Source organism: Vicia villosa, unplaced genomic scaffold (genome assembly GCF_029867415.1).
Source record: "Vicia villosa cultivar HV-30 ecotype Madison, WI unplaced genomic scaffold, Vvil1.0 ctg.000664F_1_1, whole genome shotgun sequence".
Taxonomy (NCBI): Eukaryota; Viridiplantae; Streptophyta; class Magnoliopsida; order Fabales; family Fabaceae; genus Vicia; species Vicia villosa.
This window is the reverse complement of record NW_026705296.1, coordinates 315,888-339,672: the sequence shown is the minus strand read 5'-3', so window position 1 is coordinate 339,672 and position 23,785 is coordinate 315,888. Positions and strand designations below refer to the sequence as shown.

At 26.3% G+C, this 23,785-nt stretch overlaps 1 protein-coding gene across 1 annotated transcript; it reads left to right on the top strand.

Moving 5' to 3' along the window:
- The first annotated feature begins 3,304 nt into the window (after positions 1-3,304).
- On the top strand, positions 3,305-5,741 carry LOC131630247 (transcription factor MYB14-like). Its single transcript, XM_058901041.1, has 3 exons — positions 3,305-3,437; positions 3,522-3,651; positions 5,279-5,741. The coding sequence occupies exons 1-3, from the start codon at positions 3,305-3,307 to the stop codon at positions 5,739-5,741; spliced, it is 726 nt and encodes a 241-aa protein (XP_058757024.1).
- The last annotated feature ends 18,044 nt before the right edge of the window (positions 5,742-23,785 follow it).

Genomic DNA, 23,785 nt, shown 5'->3' with positions numbered 1-23,785 from the left:
TGCTATTGCTTTTCTCGTTATTACTAGAAGGATCAATAGTTATTTATTTGTAGTCATAATATGCTTTGATTTGTAATTTTGTAATCTATGTGTTTGTTATTGTGTTTGTTTTATAATTGTAAATATAAAAATGTTTATTATTGAGTACTTGTTTTCATATTTTAGAATCTGTAATTTTAATTTTAATGAAAAAAAAAATACTTTAGTTTACTTGAAGTATATATTTAGGAAAAGTGTGACAGTATATTATTTGATTAGTGTTAAGAACTTAAATGAATAGTTGCATAAATTTATACCAAAAAAAAATTATAGTTTTCAATTGTGTATTTATATAAAAGGAGTTGAATAATTCTACGGGAGGTTTTTTCAAATGTTTTCTTGATTTAACTCAACCTTCTAATTTTGAGGATATATAGGAAGTAAGAATGTAAAGTCTAAGACTTATATTTTATTATAACTATTTTATTTATGTGGTATAATATTTTAATTTTGCATTATATAAATATTGATTTTATTATCGCTTGACTTTATGTGTTGAAGAAGTTATATTCAAATATTTTAGAATTTTTAGTTTCGAGGACGAAACTATTTTAAGGGGGTAACAATGTAACATCCCGATATTTTATATGCAATAGATTTATCGTTTTACTAATTTTATTTTGTAAATAATTTATTTTATGTGTATAGTTATATTTTAATTAATTATTATTATCAATCTATTTTAATTATTTGTTTTCATCCCCTAGTATAATTATTCTGATAACTTAGAAAAATTAAAATTATTTTATTGATTTATTTTTATACCTTCTTTATTTAGTTAATTTTATAAATATATTGATTATATTTAATAATAAATATTGTTATATATATATATATATATATATATATATATATATATATATATATATATATATATATATATATATATGATTCTATTATTGTTATAGTTAAATAATTTTAATGTTAATATTTTAAATAAATATATTTTATATAATCATAAGAGTGGTGAGGTGGAGTTAAAAAAAAATAAAAAAAAATAAAAAAAAAAGAAAGAGTAAAAAGAATGAAACGTGGGGGTTTATAAAAGTATGATTTAGTTATTAAATTTTTATAATAATTATAATAATAATAAATAATGGTAATTAGGTTAAGTAATTTCTTCCATTCCTATAATTAAGTTGACTAGTTCTTCGACTATTTTCCTACGTGTAGTTATTCAGTTTTCCCACTTTCTCTCAACTCCCATCTTTAAACTCTCCTGGGCTTCACGTACAAACCCTTACAGAATCAAAAATCTCAGAAAATATTTTCTAATCGCCGGTAAGCTTTGTAACATCAATAATTCTTCAATTTTGTTCCGGTATCGTTCCTGAGAGTGCTTTTTAAAGTTGTTGTTGGAGTAATCATATCGTAGGGCTATTTTCAATTCAGAGGGACACACGTTAAGGTAAGGGCTTTTTCTCATGCAATTCTAAACTAGATCGGAATTAGGAATTAGTTAAATATTTTATGCATGTTGTAATGTTTGAGAGGTTTAAATAATTGAAAATAAAATGACGTAGTAATGAACCAGTATCTTATTTAAATGCGTGTAGGTATGTGGATCTCGTAACTATTACGTTGTAAAACTGGTACAATGTGTTTTATCTAATATATGTGAGTTTTTATAGCTCGTGCGTTATCAAATTTATGTGAGATAAATATTGTTTGACTTTGTGGTTGTCTTAGTGATGGAGTTCTGTGTGATTGCCTTAATGGCGGGTAGAGATTTCTGTGTGGATGCCTTAGTGGCGGGTGATTATATTTTTCATCATATATGACATATCATGTGCATTTCTGTGTGGTGCCTTAGTGGCGGGTTATTTTTCTCATTGATATGAGATGAATTCTTTGTGGTGCCTTAGTGGCGGGCTGAAATATCCGGATCATATAGTTTAAGAACATTCATATTTTGCATTTAATTATTTGTGGTTGTTAATCTTGAGTTAATTACTCTATGTATATTATGTCATAGTTACCGTGCGATATTAACAACTTTGGTGGACCTTCCTTTTATTTAGTTCTCTTTGACATGATATGTATAATTGTATTTGGTTGATTTTTAATTCTTGTTTAGTTTAGTTTGACATGGGTAACTGACCCTTACAACAACATTGTAGGTACTGATGTGGAAATTCAAAGTGATTGATGTTTGACTAATGCGTGATCGCGGGAAAGAATGGGTTTTTTTAAAAGCATTATGTTGTAATTAAACCGACCGCATTACTCTTTGAAATTATTTATTTAGTATTTTCCATGGAATTAGAAACGCGATGATTTTTCACTTAGGAATTGGATTGATGTTGAATGGATTACATTTTTTTAAACCACTTTATTTTTGTTTAAAGAAGTATTTAATAATTTCTAAGTCATATCTCGGATGAAAATCCGGGGCGTTATACATGTCTATGTCAGTGTGTACTACAATTTTAATCTAAAACCAAAGTCATTTATCTCAACTTATTAACAAATTTTATTTAAAGTGATTCTTTGAAAAATTAAATTTAAATTTTAAGTGAGACAATTTTTAATTAGATTATATATATATATATATATATATATATATATATATATATATATATATATATATATATATATATATTTATATATATATATATATATATATATATTTATATATATATATATATATATATATATATATATATATATATATATATATATATATATATATATATATACACACACATGTATGTATGTATGTCAACTGAATTTTAAATAAAGAAAATATATTTATACTAAAAATTGGAGGACTATTACCAAACTAAAAAAAAATTTAACTAAAAATAAAATGATAAATTTAAATGAAAAACTATTTTGAATTTTTAATTGATAGTTTTTAAGTTAATAACTATTTTTCTCTAAATTTAGGCAAATTTGAAAAATTCTACTATAAAAAATACCCATACTTCTCCTTGGCTTTTTAAATTTTTCCATTTTGACTCCTTATTTTATATGATTTGCTTACTAATTTGATTGAGGGGGTTAAAATGAAAAAATCTTCAAAAGCCAAAAAAATTTGTGGTTTTTTCTTAAATAGCTAGTAATCCATAATTTATTAGTAACTTAATAAAAAATGTAAAAAGGACAATAAATTGTTGGTTAGTACATTATTAATCAAAATGCAAACAAACTTTAAGATACTAGACAAAAAAATTTGCAATTTCTTAATATATAGGATACCACATGCAACACACACTCATACTAAGAAGGCCATTAAAAAAAGAATTAATAGTAGTAAGAGAATATGGTGAGAAACACATGTGGTGAGAAAAATGGATTGAGAAAAGGCAAGTGGACTCCTGAAGAAGACAACAAGTTAATTGCTTATGTAACTAGATATGGCTGCTGGAATTGGCGACAACTACCTAAATTTGCAGGTATATATAAATAGTTATTTAATCATGTGTGTCGGTCGATTTTTTTCTTCTTGTTTATGTGTTGTTTTGGAATAATGTTTTCAGGTCTTGAAAGGTGTGGAAAGAGTTGTAGACTAAGGTGGTTGAACTATTTAAGACCAGATCTCAAAAGAGGGAACTTTACTCAACAAGAAGAAGAGACTATCATCAAGCTTCATGAAAAACTGGGTAATAGGTATCATTAACATGTAAATGCACTACCACCTTCTACATCTAGCCACAAGCCCAGGTATTTTTAATAACAAACACAACACAGTGCTAAAGGGAAAAAAATAACATAGTTAAGGTGCTACTTATTTCAAGTGACAAATAACATTACATTCGAGAGACTTCAATGATTATAACTAGTTAAGGTATTATAGATAAAAAAGATAAGGGTGATAATACAAATGACTCCGAGACACTCTTAACTTTTTAAGAATTTAAAATAAAGAATATATTATTAAAATAAAATTATTTTAATTTTTAATGTGTTGATCACACGTATTCTTAATTGAAATACATTGAAAGTGTAAAGAAATTTTACACCTTCAATAAATCATAATCGTTAAAGTTTTATAAATATTTGACTTTTTCTTTAATCACATATAAAATATTACTCGTGAATGATTGTGATACACTGATCGTGTAAAATATTATACACTGACACTTTTTTTTAATAGACTATCCAATAAAAGGGAGTATAAGGGGTACTCCTCCCAAAAACAAACTAATCACCCTCTATTGCAAAGGAGGGAATTGATGTTCCAATAAGAAAAGTTATGGTCAAACAAAATATTACAGTAGGATGACATCCAATACCAAGCTGTCTTGCATTCAATGAAATTGAAATAACGCCGTTCCTATTAAACCATAAACACCAAACAGTTGTAAGCCACACCACCGCTACGGTTATTCTGAAAAAACTGTTACCAACTTTGGACCAATTGTGAAAGTAGTTTTTCAGCTCCACCAAAGACAGACATCCGTAATAACGCAATTATCAAACAAATGCGTCATAGAGTCGTCTTCCGTCGTACACAACACACATGATCTATCCAATATTACACAACACACTGACATTGCATAATAATTAATCTCAACTAAAAAATAATAATAAATTTCACATTGAACCAGTTCCAATAGTTTTAATTATATGCAAATGTCATATGCAGTTATTACACTTAATGTCTCATTATAAATTTATCTATTAATTAATTAATTAATGCACTATCAAATTAATTTATATTTATGTGTAATTTAACTTCAGATTGCACAATATATGATTTGAACATATGCAGACAATCTTTATTTTATAAATCAATTTTATAAAATTGAATCAATTCTAATCACATTTCTTAACATAATATCAAAGCTTGATTCAAAATCCGTTGAGATATCTCCTATCAAATTTTCCCTATTAAACCATTCATCATTTATTTATATATTTAAGAGATGTAACCCTAAACCATTAGAAAGACTTTGACTTTATAATAAAAAAGAAAAAAAAAGACTATGACTTAAATGACTATTTTATTTTTTTAAAGATAAATTTTATTTTAATAAAAAATAATAATAATAATAATAATAATAATAATAATAATAATAATAATAATAATAATAATAATAATAATAATAATAATAATAATAATAATAATAATAATAATAATAATAATAATAATAATAAAAGTGATAACCAGCAAAATACAAATAATCTCTACACAAATGTTATCACAAATAATTAATCCGACTCAGACTTATTTATTTCCTATATATTGTGCTAGGGCTTTTTGTATGATGATGAAACAAATTTTACATTACAGATGGAGAGTGATTGCAGCAAATTTACCGGGGAGAACAGATAACGAGATAAAGAATCATTGGCACACCAACTTGAAAAAGCGTTTTATAAAGAATAATAAGTCTGACACTAAACATGAAACAGAAAAAGCCAAAGCTTCAAATTCAAATAATCACCCTGCAATGGAAGAAGCCAATAAACTTGAAGGAGCATTAGAAAACAATATTGTTCCAAATATTACAAATACATTGTCTTCAACCCCATCTTCAAGTGGATTCTCTTCCATAACAATGGATACTGCAGCAAAGCTTCCTTTTATGGATGCATACGTGGATGTTTTCAGTGATAGTTTCTGGACAGAACCATATATGGTAGACAATTCATATGTCCCTCCAAATGAAGAAACTACATTATTATCTGTCTGGTGTGAAAATCAATACTTCAATCATGTGTACGATGAACAACTTTGGAGCCATGGACAATAAATCATTATAGTATGTCGGGGTTTGCATTACTTTTTTGGTAATGCCGTTTAGTTAATAATAACACCATTTGGTTACTACTTGTCCTTTTTTTTGTTTTATTTTGTTGCAGTTAACATTTCTTTGTCAATCTCTCTTTCCTTATTACTATGTAATATTTAATTAAAAAAAATTTCGTTACATTTGTTCCGCAATAGAATTTTTTCCCCACTAAATTATGAAAATTAATAGCATTACTAACTTTGTTGAAATTGATGTTGTTCAAATTAATAGACAAAGAAATACTACAATAAATACGAGCTTTAGGCGCCAGAAGTTTATGCCACCCCTCGCAAAAAAAAAGAAAATCACTATGCATAGAGTTTTATGATTTATCCCTCGGTATTCTAAAGTGACAAAAAAGTACAATTGTAATACTTTTTATAAGACGGAGAGAGTATGTTTTATTCTAATCTGAAAAAAGTTTAAGATTTATATGCTGCAACCATTTTCCTATTTACAACATGTGTTTAAGATCAGATTCAATGAAAGCATGTACCATTTCTCAATCACATGCCTTCTAAGTGTCAACATATGCTTCATACTGCCTATTTGTCTTTGAAGATGTTGAGTTGCTTCCATTTTTCTAATCTAGAGATGGAATAGGTGGATCATGACCCGAATTTCATAATGTTATCACGCCAATTAAAAGCAACTGCCGTGGACCTTATATCTGTTCTGGTTACACAACGTGAAGAACGCCGCTTTGAAGGCTTTGAGCAATTTGCAACACATATAATTTGAGACTTATAGGAATAAGTGAGCTACTTGGTCTCTAGGATACTTAGCTGATTTTACTTTGTAAAATGACCATAACTCTATTTTTCTACTACTTGAGACCAGTAACTTAATTTATAAGTGGTATCTGCTAGAACCTTTGATACAAGTAAAATAAAAACCATGTGAGTAAAGTAAATTTATTGATAATAATAAAAGAACATGGAAGAGAACAAGAAAACAGCATGTCTGTAAGTAAGAACAAAAATAGTGACGAGCAAAGTACATAGTAATAATATTCAACATTAATACTTACATCTCACTATTTTTCATTTACACTTTTTATCAATACTTAATAAAGGCTATGAGTATATATTTAAGGCATTTCAATACATTTTATATCAAGTAAATATTTATCACTTTTTATCACCACAATACGTTTTTTTATTTATTTTAACCAACCAAATATTTGTAAATATTTATAGTTATAAGTGATATTTGTTATTAAGTGATATTTGTTATTAAATTATATAGTAACTTATTTAGTAATTGTATTTAAATAACTTATATAACAATTAAAACTGAAAACTATTCGTCTAAGAAGTTTTAACGGGACACTATCACCGCAATACCTGTTTTAATTTAATCAACAAAATATTTTAAATATTTTTTTTAACAAAATATTATAAATATTTATAATTAGCATAAACTCACTATTTTCACGAGACACTATCACCACAATATCTTTTTTATTTAAATAACAAAATATTATAAATATTTATAATCATTAGTGATATTTGTAAATATTTATAATTATTAGTCATATTTGTAAATATTTATATTTAATAGACATATTAAATTTATCATGTTGGCGATTTGATAAATATTTCTTTTTAAATATTTCAAGTTATAAGTGATTTTATAATAACAATTGTATATCACCAACAACCTAGCCTTGTCGAATTACCTAATATACGAATGATAGGACCGTCTCAATTTAACCTCATTTCAATATATATTCCTCTACTCCTATTGATCTAAATGTTTTTACGGGTACCAGATATTTTTCTATACATTTAATTTTTTTTTACGGGTACCAAACATTTTTTTATACATTCAATTATTTTTTTTCACGGGTACCAGACATTTTTCTAAACATTCAATTATTATATTTTCACGGGTACCAGACATTTTTCTATATATTCAATTATTCTTTTTTCACGGGTACCAGACATATTTATAAACATTCAATTATTATTTTTTTCACAGGTACCAGACATTTTTCTATACATTCAATTATTATTTTTTCACGGGTACCAGACATATTTCGAAACGTTCAATTATTATTTTTTTTCACTGGTACCCGACATTTTTCTATTGATTCAATTATTATTTTTTTACGGGTACGAGCCATTTTTCTAAAAATTCAATTATTATTTTTTCACTGGTACCGAAAATTTTTCTATGCATTCAATTATTATTTTTTTCACAACATTTTTTATACATTCAATTATTATTTTTTCACGGGTACCAGACATATTTATATACATTCAATTATTATTTTTTAACGGATACCCGACATTTTTCTATTAAAAAAATATACATCTGAAACAAATGCGCGTCCCATACCAGAACCCGTGCGGACGCACGGGTTTGTTACTAGTTTAATTAAAAAAATTTCGTTACATTTGTTCCGCAATAGAATTTTTTCCCCACTAAATTATGAAAATTAATAGCATTACTAACTTTGTTGAAATTGATGTTGTTCAAATTAATAGACAAAGAAATACTACAATAAATACGAGCTTTAGGCGCCAGAAGTTTATGCCACCCCTCGCAAAAAAAAGAAAATCACTATGCATAGAGTTTTATGATTTATCCCTCGGAGTGTATTTTATCTTAATCTTATCTAAATCTTAATCTTAATCTTATATATAAATGCAAGGTTGTCATGATGGCAACCCTAGCCATGTGTCATCATGATAACAACTCTTGGCAACCTTTGACACATGTCACTCTAATATCAATCATAATTCTACTTTTTTAAAAATTGATTTTACATTAATAATTATTAATAAAAACTCTAATTATAAGTATAATATCCAAATATCTAAAAATAAATATTAAAAAAATGAATATAACTAATTTATGATAGATAATAAAAACGAAAGTTTAAATATTTGAAATAAAATAACTCGAGTTAGTTCATGTCTATAGCCATATATTTGAATAATTGAAAACTCCTCTTTTTTATGATTTTTTTTGTTAGTTCGTTATTCTACTTTTCTTCCTCATTTTTGTATTGAATAACATAAATATAACTATTTTTTCACCTGAATCTGGAGTACAAGATATCATGGCTGCTCTGGAAGTCTATGACATTTTTTGGACATAAATACATATATTTTTAATCCTAATATATTCTCATTTCTAAGATATTATTATTGTTATTATTACATTCATTTGTACGAAATTTATTTTTTTAAAAAAATAATTTCATTACAAATATGTTACTCAATATGATATTCACTTAATAATAATAATAATAATATTAATATTAAATTTTATATATATATATATATATATATATATATATAATTTAATAAATTGAAACTATATTAATAATTATTATAAATATATGAAAAATATATAAAATTCATCTAACAAGATAACAAAAAATATATATTTAAGAATTGAAGTAGAAAAATATTATAAAATAATAATTTTAAAATAAAACTATAGATTAACTGATATGACAGTTTAAAGTTTACAAACATTTTATTTTAATACTTTAATAATATAAAATAAAAACATTTTTTAATTTTTATATAATATTTTTTAATTTTTTAATTCCTATATAATCCACTAGCTTTATTAATCATCCAAAACTCATATTATTAGGTCTATTAAACAATAATATTATAGTAATAACTATCATATTACTATATCTTTCATATTATAGTTATTTTTGGAAAAGTTATATCTCATGTGAAGTTATACCAAGCCATCAATATTTTATTTAAAGGAGTATTATTATTTTTTAGTAACGGTTAATTGGTCACTGCTCCATTAATGATCTTAGTGCCTAAATAATTGGCATTCAATCCATTTATTATAATAGTAAATAAATAATTAGAGTAATATTTTCATCTCCTCATTCTTTTATTGTTATTGTTATTGGCTCATTTGTAATTCTTTACTATTGTATACTATCTTAATTATTCGGGTTCACATTTTTTATGTTTTTTGATTTTATTTTTGTTTGCTAATTTTTTATTATGATTTTTGTAGATACACATTTTGATGACAATTTAAAAAACAAGATGACTTATGAAAAATAGTGGATTAAAATATGAATGTTATATTCAAGAGCACTTAAAAGAGATGATAATGATCTCTTTCACCATATTATGAGGTCTTAGGTTCGAATTCAGTCATAACCACAAAACAATGTTCATTTTTTTGAAAGTTTTGTCATCTATTAGAATTCTCATTGATGGGATTAGTCTTTGTAGTTATCTCATGTTTTTTTCTATTATTTTCTCTTAGTTTTTTTCCACTCATTCATTTTACCTTAAGATTTTTTATAGGTACAAATTTGAGATGATAATGATCTCTTTCACCTTAGTCTGAGGTCTTAGGTTCGCATTCAATCATAACAACGAAACAATTTTCATTTTTTTTTTGAATGTTTTGTCATCTAATAAAATTCTCATCCATCCGAGGGATTAGTCACTGTAGTTATCTCATGTTTTTTTCCTATTATTTTCTTAGTTTTTTATCACTCATTCATTTAACATTATTATTTTTATAGTTACAAAATTTATAGATTAAAAAAAATGAATGTTATTCAAGAGCACTTGCATGAGATGATAAAGATCTCTTTCAACTTCATCGTAGATTTTTTACTATTATCCCACCGCTATATATTTCTTCATGCTAGCATAAGAATTAAACTTTTGAATGTTAGGTTGAGACTATTTTAAGGTCATATCTTCATTTTCTCTTATATTTTGTTTTCATTTCATTAAAAAAATCACATTATATCATAATAAAACTACGGTAATATTCTTTTCATCTTACTCGCATGATTTTCCCTTTTTCAATCTATGTTATACTTATTTTCTTACAATTAATACTTTTTTAAATTAAAAATATGATTAACAAATTATTAAGAACAAATTATACAAACTTACCCGTGCATCGCACGGGCAAACTACTAGTATATATAAATGGAAGGTTGTCATGATGGCAACCCTAGCCACGTGTCATCATGATAATCATTCCATAGCCATGTGTCATCATAATAGTCTTTCTTAACAAAAACCCTAATGTGTCATTTACTAAATTGACCCTATATTAAAAAAATATATAATAATAATAATAATATAATATAAATAATAATAATAATACAATATTTTAACAATACTATTAATAATTTGTAACTCTCAAATATATTCCTATTATATATATATATATATATATATATATATATATATATATATATATATATATATATATATATATATATATATATATATATATATATATATATATAACAAAAATAGCATAGGTGCAGAAGACTTGGTACTTCATCAATTTGTCAAATCGTTCATGACATGGATCAATGCCACAATTATAATTGCTAGCATTTTCATGATACAAAAGTTTTCATAATATTTAAAATTTTATTTTCTCTTTTTTCACTCCATACCTTTATTTAATATAATAATAATAATATTTTATTATTTAATATTTTGTAACTCTCAAAATTTACTTTTCTCTTTTTTCACTCCATATATTTATTTAATATATTGATTTTTGTTTATATATGTTTATATATATTTTATGTTTATATTTTTATGCTAGCTCACAAGAATAAATTGTATGCATAAGATCAATTTGTGGTTTGTGCTTTTAGAAGGTATTTGCAATAATATTTATTTGGAAGATATAGTCATTTATTTTGGTTTGTGGTTTTAGAAGGTATATATACTTATGCTAGCTCACAATAATATATTAAATTTTATTAATATATATATATATATATATATATATATATATATATATTAGATCAATTTTTTAAATGTCAATTTAAACAAAAATTTCTAAATTTTTCAATACTTTATATAAAATCAAGCATATAAGTTAAATTTATACCTCTTTATTAATATTTTAAAATTCAAAGAAATAAATATATACGTATTTTAAATTTTATTCACATACAATTTTTATTCTCATTCAATTTTATTAGATATGAATATTGTAACTTAATAAATTTTAATAATAAATGTGTAACAACTCTAATATTAATAGCATGTCTGATAATAATAATAAATTTTTATTTATATTTAAATAAATTTATTACATAAACCTTTAACATACTATTTTTATATTATCATTTATATGTGACTATTCACTAACTTATAACATTGATAAAAAAATTAATTAACAAATTGTTTAATTATTATTTTATTAATTGGAAATAAATTTATAACTTATTCCTTTAATTGGAAATAAATTTATAACTTAAACCTTTTATTAATTATTATTTATATGTGACCATTCACTAAATTATACATTAATGTAAAATTTTAATTAATAAATTGATTATTTATTATTTTCATTAATTGTTAATTTTTCATCCATGATTTTTATTGTATATATAAATATGTGATTCTGAGCCATCTTCACTTTCTTAAAAAAAAAACACTTTAGACTTTATTTTGTATAATATTCTTTTTGTTTTTCTTTGCAATGTCAAGGTTTTGAAGATTTATAAGAGATATTTATTGGAAGGTCGATTCATATGCGAAAAAAATTCATCGCTTTTATGATTTATATTCCTTATTCATTTTCTTTTGATCTTCGACATCATAATTTTGAATTACTCTTTTGAAATGGATTGTGTTACAGAAAATAGTTTGATGATTCTAATATTAATTATATATGAAAGTTGTAGAAAATAGTTTAACGATTCTTATATTATATATAAACAACACTATTGTGAAGCTTCTTCAATAAGGTAGGTATGTTTTTTTCTTCTGTTTGCCTTTATATGAATTTTAATGAGTAAATTATAAAATTAATAGTTGTGTACTTCTCTTCAACCAAACAGTTAATCATAGATGTTTGAAGAACTCTGAAGTAGGTGCTGAACATAGAACATGATGAAAAGGTAGCCTTTGGTGTATTTTCATTTAGAAGATCTAATGATCATGTCGTTTGTTGGAGGTAGTAAAGGATTGTTTTTATCTTAATGCTACTATAAAAAAAATTCGTTATTGTTTTTTCTTTTCAGTTTAACATGTGGATTAACAACAAACAAATTTTTTTAGATATTTTGGAATAATTGTATAAAGCTTCGTTGCTTAAGTTTTTTTTTGAATAATTTTATAAAGGTTTATTGCTTAAGTTTCTTTTACCTCATATCCTTCCATGTTTTTGTGTTAAGAACGAGAATACTAATGATATTAGAATTATAATGACTCCTAAGTAATTTAAATTATTTAATTTATTTTTGTTATAAAATAAATTATTTTAAAAGATAAAATGATTTATACAATAAAATGTATAATTTCTTACAAATAAAAGTCTACATAATTTATATATGTAAGTAGATATAACAAGAATTTGTGTAATTAACCTTACATATTATATACTAAAAAAATATAAGTATTTTAGACATTGTAACCTTTAATTCGAAAAAAGTAAGACGGTGGATCTAAATTATTATTTGTTAATTGAAACATGTAGTTGTTAACTAATATTTTCACAATGTCTTATATACAATCATAGAGAGAATAAATTATTTATGTATAAATATCCTACTAAAATCAAGTAATGAATCACAATAGGTGGGATGATGCTTTGGAGTTAATTTGAAAGATGGAGGTGTCTTTTAGGATTAAAAGCTTCGATTGGAGGCTTTTTGCGAATAGGCTTCTCACAAAAGATCAATTGGTGTATAGAGGTATTAACATAACTTCTTCTAATTTAAAGTGTGTTTTTTGTGATATGCATTTGGAAGATAGGGACCATATTTTCTTCAAATGCAATGTGATTAAATTTGTTTGGAAAGAGATTGCTAAGTGGTTGGATTTTCCGGGTTGGAATATGGAAGAATGTATCCCGTTTTTTATGGAATGGCATTCGATGGGCCGTGTCAAAAGAATTAAAGAAGGCGAATTGGGGTGGTGGTTTGGTTAGCCACTTCTTGAATTATTTGGTTGACAAGAAATGGTTTTTCTTTAGGAATGAGGTTTGAAATGTTACTAACATGATTTGAAATATCAAGATTTTGATATGGAGATGGTCTTTTGCACATTTTAATTATACTTTTTACGAGTTTAACAAAGACCCGGTGTCTTTTATGTCGTAAGTTTAATTGGTAAGATTTTGATATGGAGATGGTCTTTTGCACATTTTAATTATAGTTTTTACGAGTTTAACAAAGACCCGGTGTCTTTTATGTCGTAAGTTTAATTGGTTTGTAATATCAAGGTGTCTTTTATGTGTATCAAGGTTGGAGAACCCTTAGTTCTCCTATATATAAAATTCTTGCTTAAAAAAAAAATAATCACAAAATATTATATTTGTTTTTCCCATAAAATCAATAAATATAACATATTTTTACATTTCAATAAACAAAAAAATATCATTCTTTCGGTTCAATGCCAAACTATCTAACTACAATATAATAAAAGACTAAAGTTTATTCATAATAGAAAATAAAATGCATTATAATATTTGATAAATATATGGTCTAAAAAAGAAATTTGAAATTAATACTATAAATTGCTTTTGTTAATATACATTATAAATCGGAATTATTTTATAAAATTTTCTTAAACATAGTCTACTCACTATCATCTCATATATTATGTAGGGAAGAACTACTAAAATAACAACTTTAATAAAAAAAAAAGTTATTAATAATAAAAATTATAATATAAATACAAAATATAGGATTTTAGATAAAATATATTAAAATATTACATGATTTCTCTTTAAGGATCAAATTTGATATACCAAATTTAAAAATAATCAAATTTATAAGTTAAAACAATAAAAATTCTCATACTTCTAAATTCTATTCTTAATTTTAAATAGATAAAAATTAAATATAATATTTTTAGTATATTTTAAAACATATTCAATCACTATATTAAACTATATATATTTTTATAAAATATTTAATCTATATATTTTAATTACACCTGTGCAACTCACGGGTAATTTACCTAATTTAAAATAAACATTTTCACACAAGTTACCCCTAGCGGTGTTTTTTTAAAAGAATAAACTTTTTTACACAAGTTACCCCTAGTAAGAATTTGGAGAAAAATTCAAAATTTTTGAAAATTATTTTGCGAGGGATTAAAAAAACTGTATGGTGGGAATATTAAAGGCGAGTGTTTATTGGGTACCAACGGTTATGTTATAAGACACTATAAAAACCGAAGCTGAAAGTGAATAGCCAACAGAGTTTTACTCAAATTTGAAAATTTGTCAATGCATAAAAAACCGGCTCTATACCATTTTAGACTATAATTTTTAAGCCGTTGTATATTGTTTTGTTGCCTAGAGTTAAAAATGGTGTAGGGAGATATTTTGTGTTGAGAGGGATTTTCTTCTGTTGTGAAGGGTATATCATATGTCAAACCTAAGTTATTTTATAATAAAAGGGAATTGGTTTATATTTCTCTCAGTGTTTAAAGTGATTGTAGAAAAAAGTGTAAAATAAGTAACCAGGAGGACCAAAAGAAGATCATTAATTTCTATGATTTTCATGAACATGAAAATCAACATAACTATGATGATGAGTTTTAGACTGACTATGAATCTATGAACAAGAATACTAATGTTAATTTTGAAAACTAATATGGATAAATGAGAATCTTCATTATTGATCATTGAACCATTAATTTGTTTATATAGAGATTCATAGTCTCTATTGTAGGTATTGTGAATGAGGAACTTGAATATAACATTCTCTAACAAATTTAACTTATAACGAGTAACAAGTTGGTTATAACTAACTTGTATATATGGACCATGTGATTAGGCTAAGAATTATTGTGTATGATATCCCCCCTCCAGTAATGTAATATGTAAATTTAATTTGTGGAGCCATTGGCCGATTGACTTTCTAGTCGGATAATGCTGTAATTTTGGGTGAGTATTATTGATATCTCATTGCCTATAAAATAAAAGAGAGAAGAATGTGCATTGGTTGAGGATGGAGAGGTTTAATAAAGAAATCAACAACTTGATCTTTAGATGAAATTGGCAGTAATTTGACGGTGTCAACTTGGAGTTTCTCTCAAACAGTATGTCAATCAACATTATTATAAAAAAATACATTTCATCTCAGACGCGAAATGCATTTAATCTTAGCTACAGCAGCGAGATAACGAAGGACGTCATTAAAAGCTGCCACTTTATCCATCGGTGTTTTAAAAATCGGAGGATAAAATTATCTGCACATGGGTTCGAACCCTAACTTCTGCACTTTTATTATTTTCAAAAATAGCACATCATACCTCTCAGTTTATCAATAAAATCGATGGGTAAGATAGATTGTTTTATTTTTAAAAAAACTCGTTACATTGTTTACACAGAATATTAATAAATTAATTTGTTTACAAACTACATTGTTTACCCATAATATTACATTGTTTACACAAAATATTAAAGTAAAAATTAATTTGTTAGTGAAAATAAAATGTTAGGATCTTCGAATCACTGAATTTTGGGGAAAATCAAATGTTGGATGCCAGGATATTTTCAATTGCTTTTGTTTGCATTTTTGGGCTTGGGCATCTAGTCCAAGATGGATAGTTTAGCCCAGTGCTGGGGACTATAAATACCCTATTTCACTAGAGGGTCAGGTAACTTCATTCATTCTCACTCTTACCTTGTACTTGCACTCTGATTGCTCTCTCTTCTCACTTTGTCATCGGAGTACCTTGCAGGTACACCCCCCAGTTCACACAAGCCCAATTCATTGCAGACCACGAAGATGCATCTGATCAGGTACGATCAAATATTATTGCTTTCTTGATGGCTATTCAGGATGCAACCGAATTTCCATAGCACCCGAAGACCAAATTATTTTTTACATGTCCTTACGAAACCTTTTTTTTTAGAAGAATGACATTTGGATTATATAATGCTCTGGGAATATTTAAAAGATGTATGATGGAAATATTTTTAGACCTCATTAAATATTCCATGGAAGTCTTGATGGATGATTTTTTTTGTTTGTGGGGAATTATTTCAAAAGTAAATGGATAATTTGGAATTATGTCTAAAAAGGTGTGAAGTGAGTAATCTAGTGGGGAATTATTTCAAAAGTAAAAGCCTTGGTTAAAATTTGGCCTTAGGCCTCAACATTTGTCCGGCGGCCCTGACAATCACATACAACTTTTAAGGTTATATGCAAATTGTCATGGGCGGAACTACAGCCCAGCGAACCCGGGCACGCGCCCGGACTCAATCCCTCCTATTGTTGTATATTTTTCACTTAATAGTCGATTTTTAGACAACACCAGAGGCAAAATTAGTAATTTTTAGACAAAATTAAGGCAAAATTAGTAAAAATATGGTATTAAATTTTTGTACAAAATCAAGGGCAAAATTTTTAGACAAAATCAAGAACAAAATTAGTAGAAAGAAGGTGTAAAATTAGTAAAAACAGAGTGTAAAATTTTTTCCCAGGTTCCCTAAAATTTCTGCCTCCGCCACTGCAAATTATGTAACAAAATTATTGTTTTCACGAAAGTTTGACTATTGATAACTGGATGCACTTGATAATTAGCTTGGCGTTAAAGTAGATCTATTCCAATGCTACAAGTTCTGCCATTTCCTAGTCAGATTAGGAGAGTGACACACTCAAGCAGTGGCGGAGCTGGGAAGGGATAGGGGAAGGCCACGACCACCCCTCTATTTTTTTATATAATGGAAAATACTAAAATGCCCCTAATTAAAATCAAAACTTATCTCTTAATTTTTCTTTCTCATTCACGGTTAGGTTAATACTGAGAAGGTAAAAACCTTCTACCTTTCCTTTCTCATATGCGTTTTCTACCGTCGAAATTGGAACTGGAAGGAACATACTTCTTCATCTTCTACGAGTACGGAAAAAGTTTGTTCTCACTGGTACTGTTGTGTTTTCCACCACCGATACCATTCATCTTCATCTCAGATTCACAAACTCAGTCTCAGATTGTTCTCGTCGTTGCGGTCGCGATTGCTACCACCGGAATCGGAAATTGAATCCTAATGTGAAAAGGTGTTCGGTGTTCCTTCTTTATTTTGGGACTTTTCATTTTATTCTACTATCTACTTTCTTCAATTTTTTTACATGATTTCTGTTGGTGGAATGGAATAATACTGTGAGAGTTTGTCTTTTGTTTACAATGATAAGGCTTTCTTCAATTTTTTTACATGATTTATGTTGGTGAAATGAAATAATCCTGTGAGAGTTTGTCTTTTGTTTACAATGATAAGGCATGCTATTTGCTTCATAAAATTATGCCATTGCATGTTTGTTCACATGTTTATTTATTACTACATAAGCTCTTGGAAGAGTTTGTTTTTTGTTTACAATGATAAGGCATGCGATTTGCTTTACAGGTTGATTTTTCATTCTTGTAACACATCATTATTGCATTAGTTTGATTTTTTTATCAATCTTAATTTCTTCTGTTTTTATCAGATATATATTGTGTAATGGTTTAATATGCTAGATGAATATCAATTGATTAGTTTATAATTTTTCAATTGGTCTTAGGTAAACTACAATTGACTCATTTAATTTATAAGTTTTTTTAGGTAATTTCTAATTTAGTTGGAGTTTATAATTTCTCAGGTAAAATAGGAAAATTGATTCTTTTTACAAGAGGAAAACATCTGGAATTGAAAGATAAGAGAGAGATGAAGAAACTATAATTCCGACGTCCGAATCTGAAATAGTTCTTTAGAATCCAACAATTGAAGAGCAATTTTGAAAATTCTTTGGAACGCAATCTTGAAAAGTCTTCTCCAATTTGGCAATATCCACTAAATGAAGTGGATGTAATACAAAGAGCTTATCTAAAATGAGATCCATATCAAATTCATTTAGAAAATTATCCTTTCAAGTCATTCGGAACGCGTCGATCATTATTTTAAGGAACTTTTAAGTCATGTAATTCATTTTCTTATAATTAACTTTAAATATATTTTAACTTAACTGTTTTATTTAAAATTCTATTTACATTTTATTTATAATCCATCCCAAAACATTTTATTTACATTTTATTTATAATCCATCCCAAAAAATTTACATTTTATTTATAATCCATCCCAAAAAAATTTATCTGGCTCCGCCACTGCACTCAAATGTATTTGAGCTTAGGGGATGGTTGGATTGCCAGCTACCTCTCCTTGTTTACTGCACTCAAGTGTATTTGAGCTTAGGGGATGATGTGTCTGCTTTCTTTCAACCTTTCTTTTTTTTTCTTTTCTTTTTTTGTTTTGTTGCTTTTTGAGCTTTTCTTTTTTGTTTTCTTTTCTTTTGTGTTTTAGCAACATGCACCTTAAGGTGCATTTAACTATTTTGTAGTTAATGAAGACTAAAATAGACCTTAATAAAAACAAGTGGATTTAACTATTTTATTTATATATCCAGTGAGAACTACGTGAAAAACGACAATAATTAATTACAATCATAAATTTTTTATCAATTGAAATTAATGAAATAGATTAATTTCTCTTTTCGTGGTTTTCTTTCTTTATAACTTATTTAATCTATGCCAAAATTTAATTCATTTTATATTTTAAGAAAAATGATAATTAACTAAATTCTTTTTATAAATTTTTTAAAATAAAATAATTTTATAGAATGTATTTTTTATTTTTTAATCAATATACAAATATTTATTATTATTTAATATAAAAATTAATTAATACATCAATTAAAACCTATGAATATATTTTTTTAGATTATAAATATATAATTATATTACCGGTTTTAAAATAATATATTCATTCATATTTTTTTATTCAATAACAATAAATATAATATATTTGGTCATCATTATTCTTAATATGCAACAAATATTTTTTATTAGATTAATTTTAGATATTTTTAACAAAAACTAATTTCATTGGTAGTGTTTTGTTATTTTATAGTTAAATTATATTTATTATCATTGTATAAAAAAGAAACATTTTAATTTAAATCCTTAATATAACTCTATATTAAGTCCATAAAAATATATTCTACTACTATACATCGTAGTATTCAAACAAAAAAATTAATACAACTTTATATTAATCAAAATCATTAATATAATTATATATTAGTTTAAAAACTAATATAACCATATAATAATCAAGATATTTAATACTACTGTATATTTTTATTATAGTTATATTAATAATTTTAATTAATATGTAGTTTTATTAATTTAATAATTTTTCTTTTTTATAAAATAACATTATATATTTGTATATTAATTAAAAAATAAAAAAATCATGATAAAAATATTTTATGTTGAATAATTTTTCAAAATAATATAATTGACTATCACAATTCTTAAAATAAAACAAATATTTTAATCTTAAAATATAATGTGAATTAAATATTTATTATTTATATGATTTAAATTTTAAACAAAAATACAAAATACATTTGTATTATATTTTATGATAATATCGTAAATAAAATTAAGTATGATAGTGACAAATTTTTTAACAATATTTTAATAAAAATTTAATAATCCCAATAAAAATATTTTAGGTAAGAATATCTTTTTAGAGAAGTTTTGAATATTAATTGTAATAGAAAAAATTCAATAAAGTTCTCTTTATATGGAATTTTCAAATAAAAAATATTAATTAAATCTAATTGTTGATAAAAAATTCAATAAGGTCCTCTTTTAATTTTAATTATATACTTTTTTAATTTTCTTTTTAAGTTTTATTGTTTGATTGTTTTAAAAAAAATTAATTGTTAAGTATGTCGGTTAATCTAATTTTGCCTTATTTTCTCTCTTTTTTGATATATTATTTTCAATTTGTCTACTAGTTTTTATCCTATGTAATAATAACATTTCTGTTATATTATTTTTTGAAATTGAACTTTATTATCCCATATATTTTGTTGACAGAGATGAACGCTATATTTTGTTGACAGAGATGAAAGCTTTATTATACAATGTATTATTTATTATAGTGACAAATATAATTTTTTTCATTTAAAAATTAAAAAAGAAGCATGCTGATCTTAATTTTAATGTCCTACTTCCACTAAAAAAATGCTCTAAAGCGACGTGGATGCCACGCCGCAACATTAAAAATCACGTCACAATCAAACTATAGCGACGTGGGCTGCTATGTCGCATGAGCACGTGTGGCAAAGCAGTAGCGGCGTGGAAAACACGTCAGAAGGTTGCGACGTGATTCCCACGTCGCAATAAATTTATATGGGGAACATGTCCCTGCACGCAGAGCAGGTGTGGCAGGTGTGGGAGACTGTGAAATTGACTTTATTAGCGACGTTGGTCTCACGTCGCTACATTGTATGCTTTTTTATTTAAAAATTAAATAACGCAGGTATAATTGTATTTTTATATAATAAATTAATTAATTTATATAATAAAATTTATATATAATAAAATTTATATAATAAAATTTATATGATAAAATTTATAAAATAAAATTTATATAATAAAATTTATATAACAAAACTTTATAAAATAAATTCATATAATAAATTTTATATAATAAATTCAATTAAATAAAACTAAAATTTTAAAACTAATATTTTAATGAATTAAAATGTAAAATAAGTTGCATAAATATAAATTTAAAACAAATGAAATACAAAATGTTTTTATGAGGCATCATTATCATTCGGAAAATAATTATCAGGATTAAAATCATCATCCACTCCGTCATCCTCCGGCTCTAGATTAGGAACATTACGTTAATTCCCACCACCTTGCATAAATCGTCTCATCTGCTCCTCCATCTCAGATTGCTTCTTCAGAATGTCCTCTATCTGTCGCGCATGTTGTTGCTGCATATCATATTGCGTCTTCCGCATCATCTCCATCTGCTGTTCTTGTTGCTACCTCAGGGCCTCATTTTCGCGTCTCGCCAATTTTCTTACTGTTTCAGCTTGTTCCCGTGTCAGATTTGGTTGACGCGATCCACCCTCTCTATCTATAATTCTTTGAAACAGATTGCGATCACCAGCTCTATAGCTGGACGCCAAATTTCCAACCCCAAAAAAGCAACCATTAGGCCATTTTTCTTTAATAACCTCACACCAAATATAGTGATCAACATCAGCGTTAAGCGGCCTCCTCTCTACTGGCATGTATTGAGGATTATTTTACAGAAAAATTGCAAGTAATCTATCATAATCATCCTGCACACATATTCAATAAAAAAATTTAAGTTAAATATTTACATGCATATTTAATTATACTAAATAAATATGTACATACTATACTAAATTAGAATATATTACAAAGTTGCCACGTGATTTTCACGCCACAACTTATGATTTGCCACGTGATTTTCACGTGGCAATTTATCAATTGCCACATGAAATTCACGCAACAATTTATAGGTGGCCACGTGAAAATAACGTTACAAATTTTTTATTAAATTAAAAAAAATAAATAACATAAATTTCATTACTTACAAGATACAATCTCTTGCGCTCGTCGACAAAACCTCCCGATCTCCTTGTCCGGATCCTCGAAAGCAACTCAGGCATCAATGGTTTTCTCCCTAACTCCTTAGCCTAAATAATAAAATTAAAAATAATTAGTAAAATATATTATGAAAAAGATGTAACTTAAATTTTTTAAATTTTTACCAATCGTCGGGCATGCTCCGCGGTACTAATACTTCCAACTGTATTGACACAACCCCCCTTTTCAGATGCCCTCATCTTCTTAAAAGTTTCTGATTTAGCCAGGAATTATGGAGTGCTCCAATATGTAACAAGCTCCTGGAAAACCTCCTCGCCTATCCAGCTAGGATGGATGTCGTGACGCTCATAATTCTCCCTTATTCGCCGCAGCATATGAGACATTCTTTTAGAGCATCTGGTATTGAAAACCTTTTTAACCATTTTTTCATTCAACGGATCCCACACACATTTCACCTGCAATGTTGTATGACATTAAAATAAAAAGTTAAGTAATTATAATTAGAATTTCATTTAAATAACAATAACTAAAAAAATAAATTAAATGCACAACTTAAATAAATAACAATAAATAATAATACCTTAAACATTTTAAACCATTCATCTATATTTTTGACATCGCCATAGCTCTTAAAAGATGATTTATACATCTGCTGAATTATATAATTAACAATCCTAGCAGCAGTCCGACTCGGCGCAAAACTAAAACAAAAAATGAAAATGTTAAATATAAATTTATACAAAAAATGAAAATGTATAGATACTATAAAAGTTTTTAAATAGGAAACTTACTTACTTCCTTCGGGCCAAATCCAAAATCTACCGTCAATGACATGAATCTCATCGGGATCATCCCTCCCACGAAGATCAGCTCCATCTATCTCATCAATTGCCTCATCAACATCCTCATCAACCTCACGTGCTGGTACATGTGTGGGATGTGGGGTGCGTGAGATCCCAAAATATACTTCTTTTTGACCAATTGTGCGTGACTCCATATCCTTCAATCCGGCATGCTTTGCTAGTATCTGTAAATTTTGGTAGCTCAATAACTTGTTCCCATATAGCCCATGGTGGCATTCGAGCGGAGGCAAATCTTTCACTCGTACATCTTTTTTAAAGTTAGTCATGTTTCTTCTATAGGAGTGATTTCGTTGTAGAAATCTGCGGTGACAGTCAAACCACAAGCTTTTCCCACCTTCAGCCAACGTGAACCCTTTGTTGTATCCCATGTAATGCGGACAACCCATTTTTCCATGCGTACCCCAACCAGACAACATGCCATATGCTGGAAAGTCGTTGATGGTCAACATCAAGGAAGCTCGCATTGTAAAGTTTTGTTTACGTGATACATCATAAGTTCATTCTCCAATCCATAATCTCTTCAAATCATCAATTAAAGGTTGTAAATACACATCAATTCCTGTTTTTGGACTCGAAGGTCCTGGAATGACGCACGTCAAAAACATGTATGGTTTTGTCATGCACATCTCAGGAGGGAGGTTGTAAGGGGTTACAATAACTGGCCAACAAGAATACATACTTCCCGACGCTTGAACATAAGGAGTAAAACCAT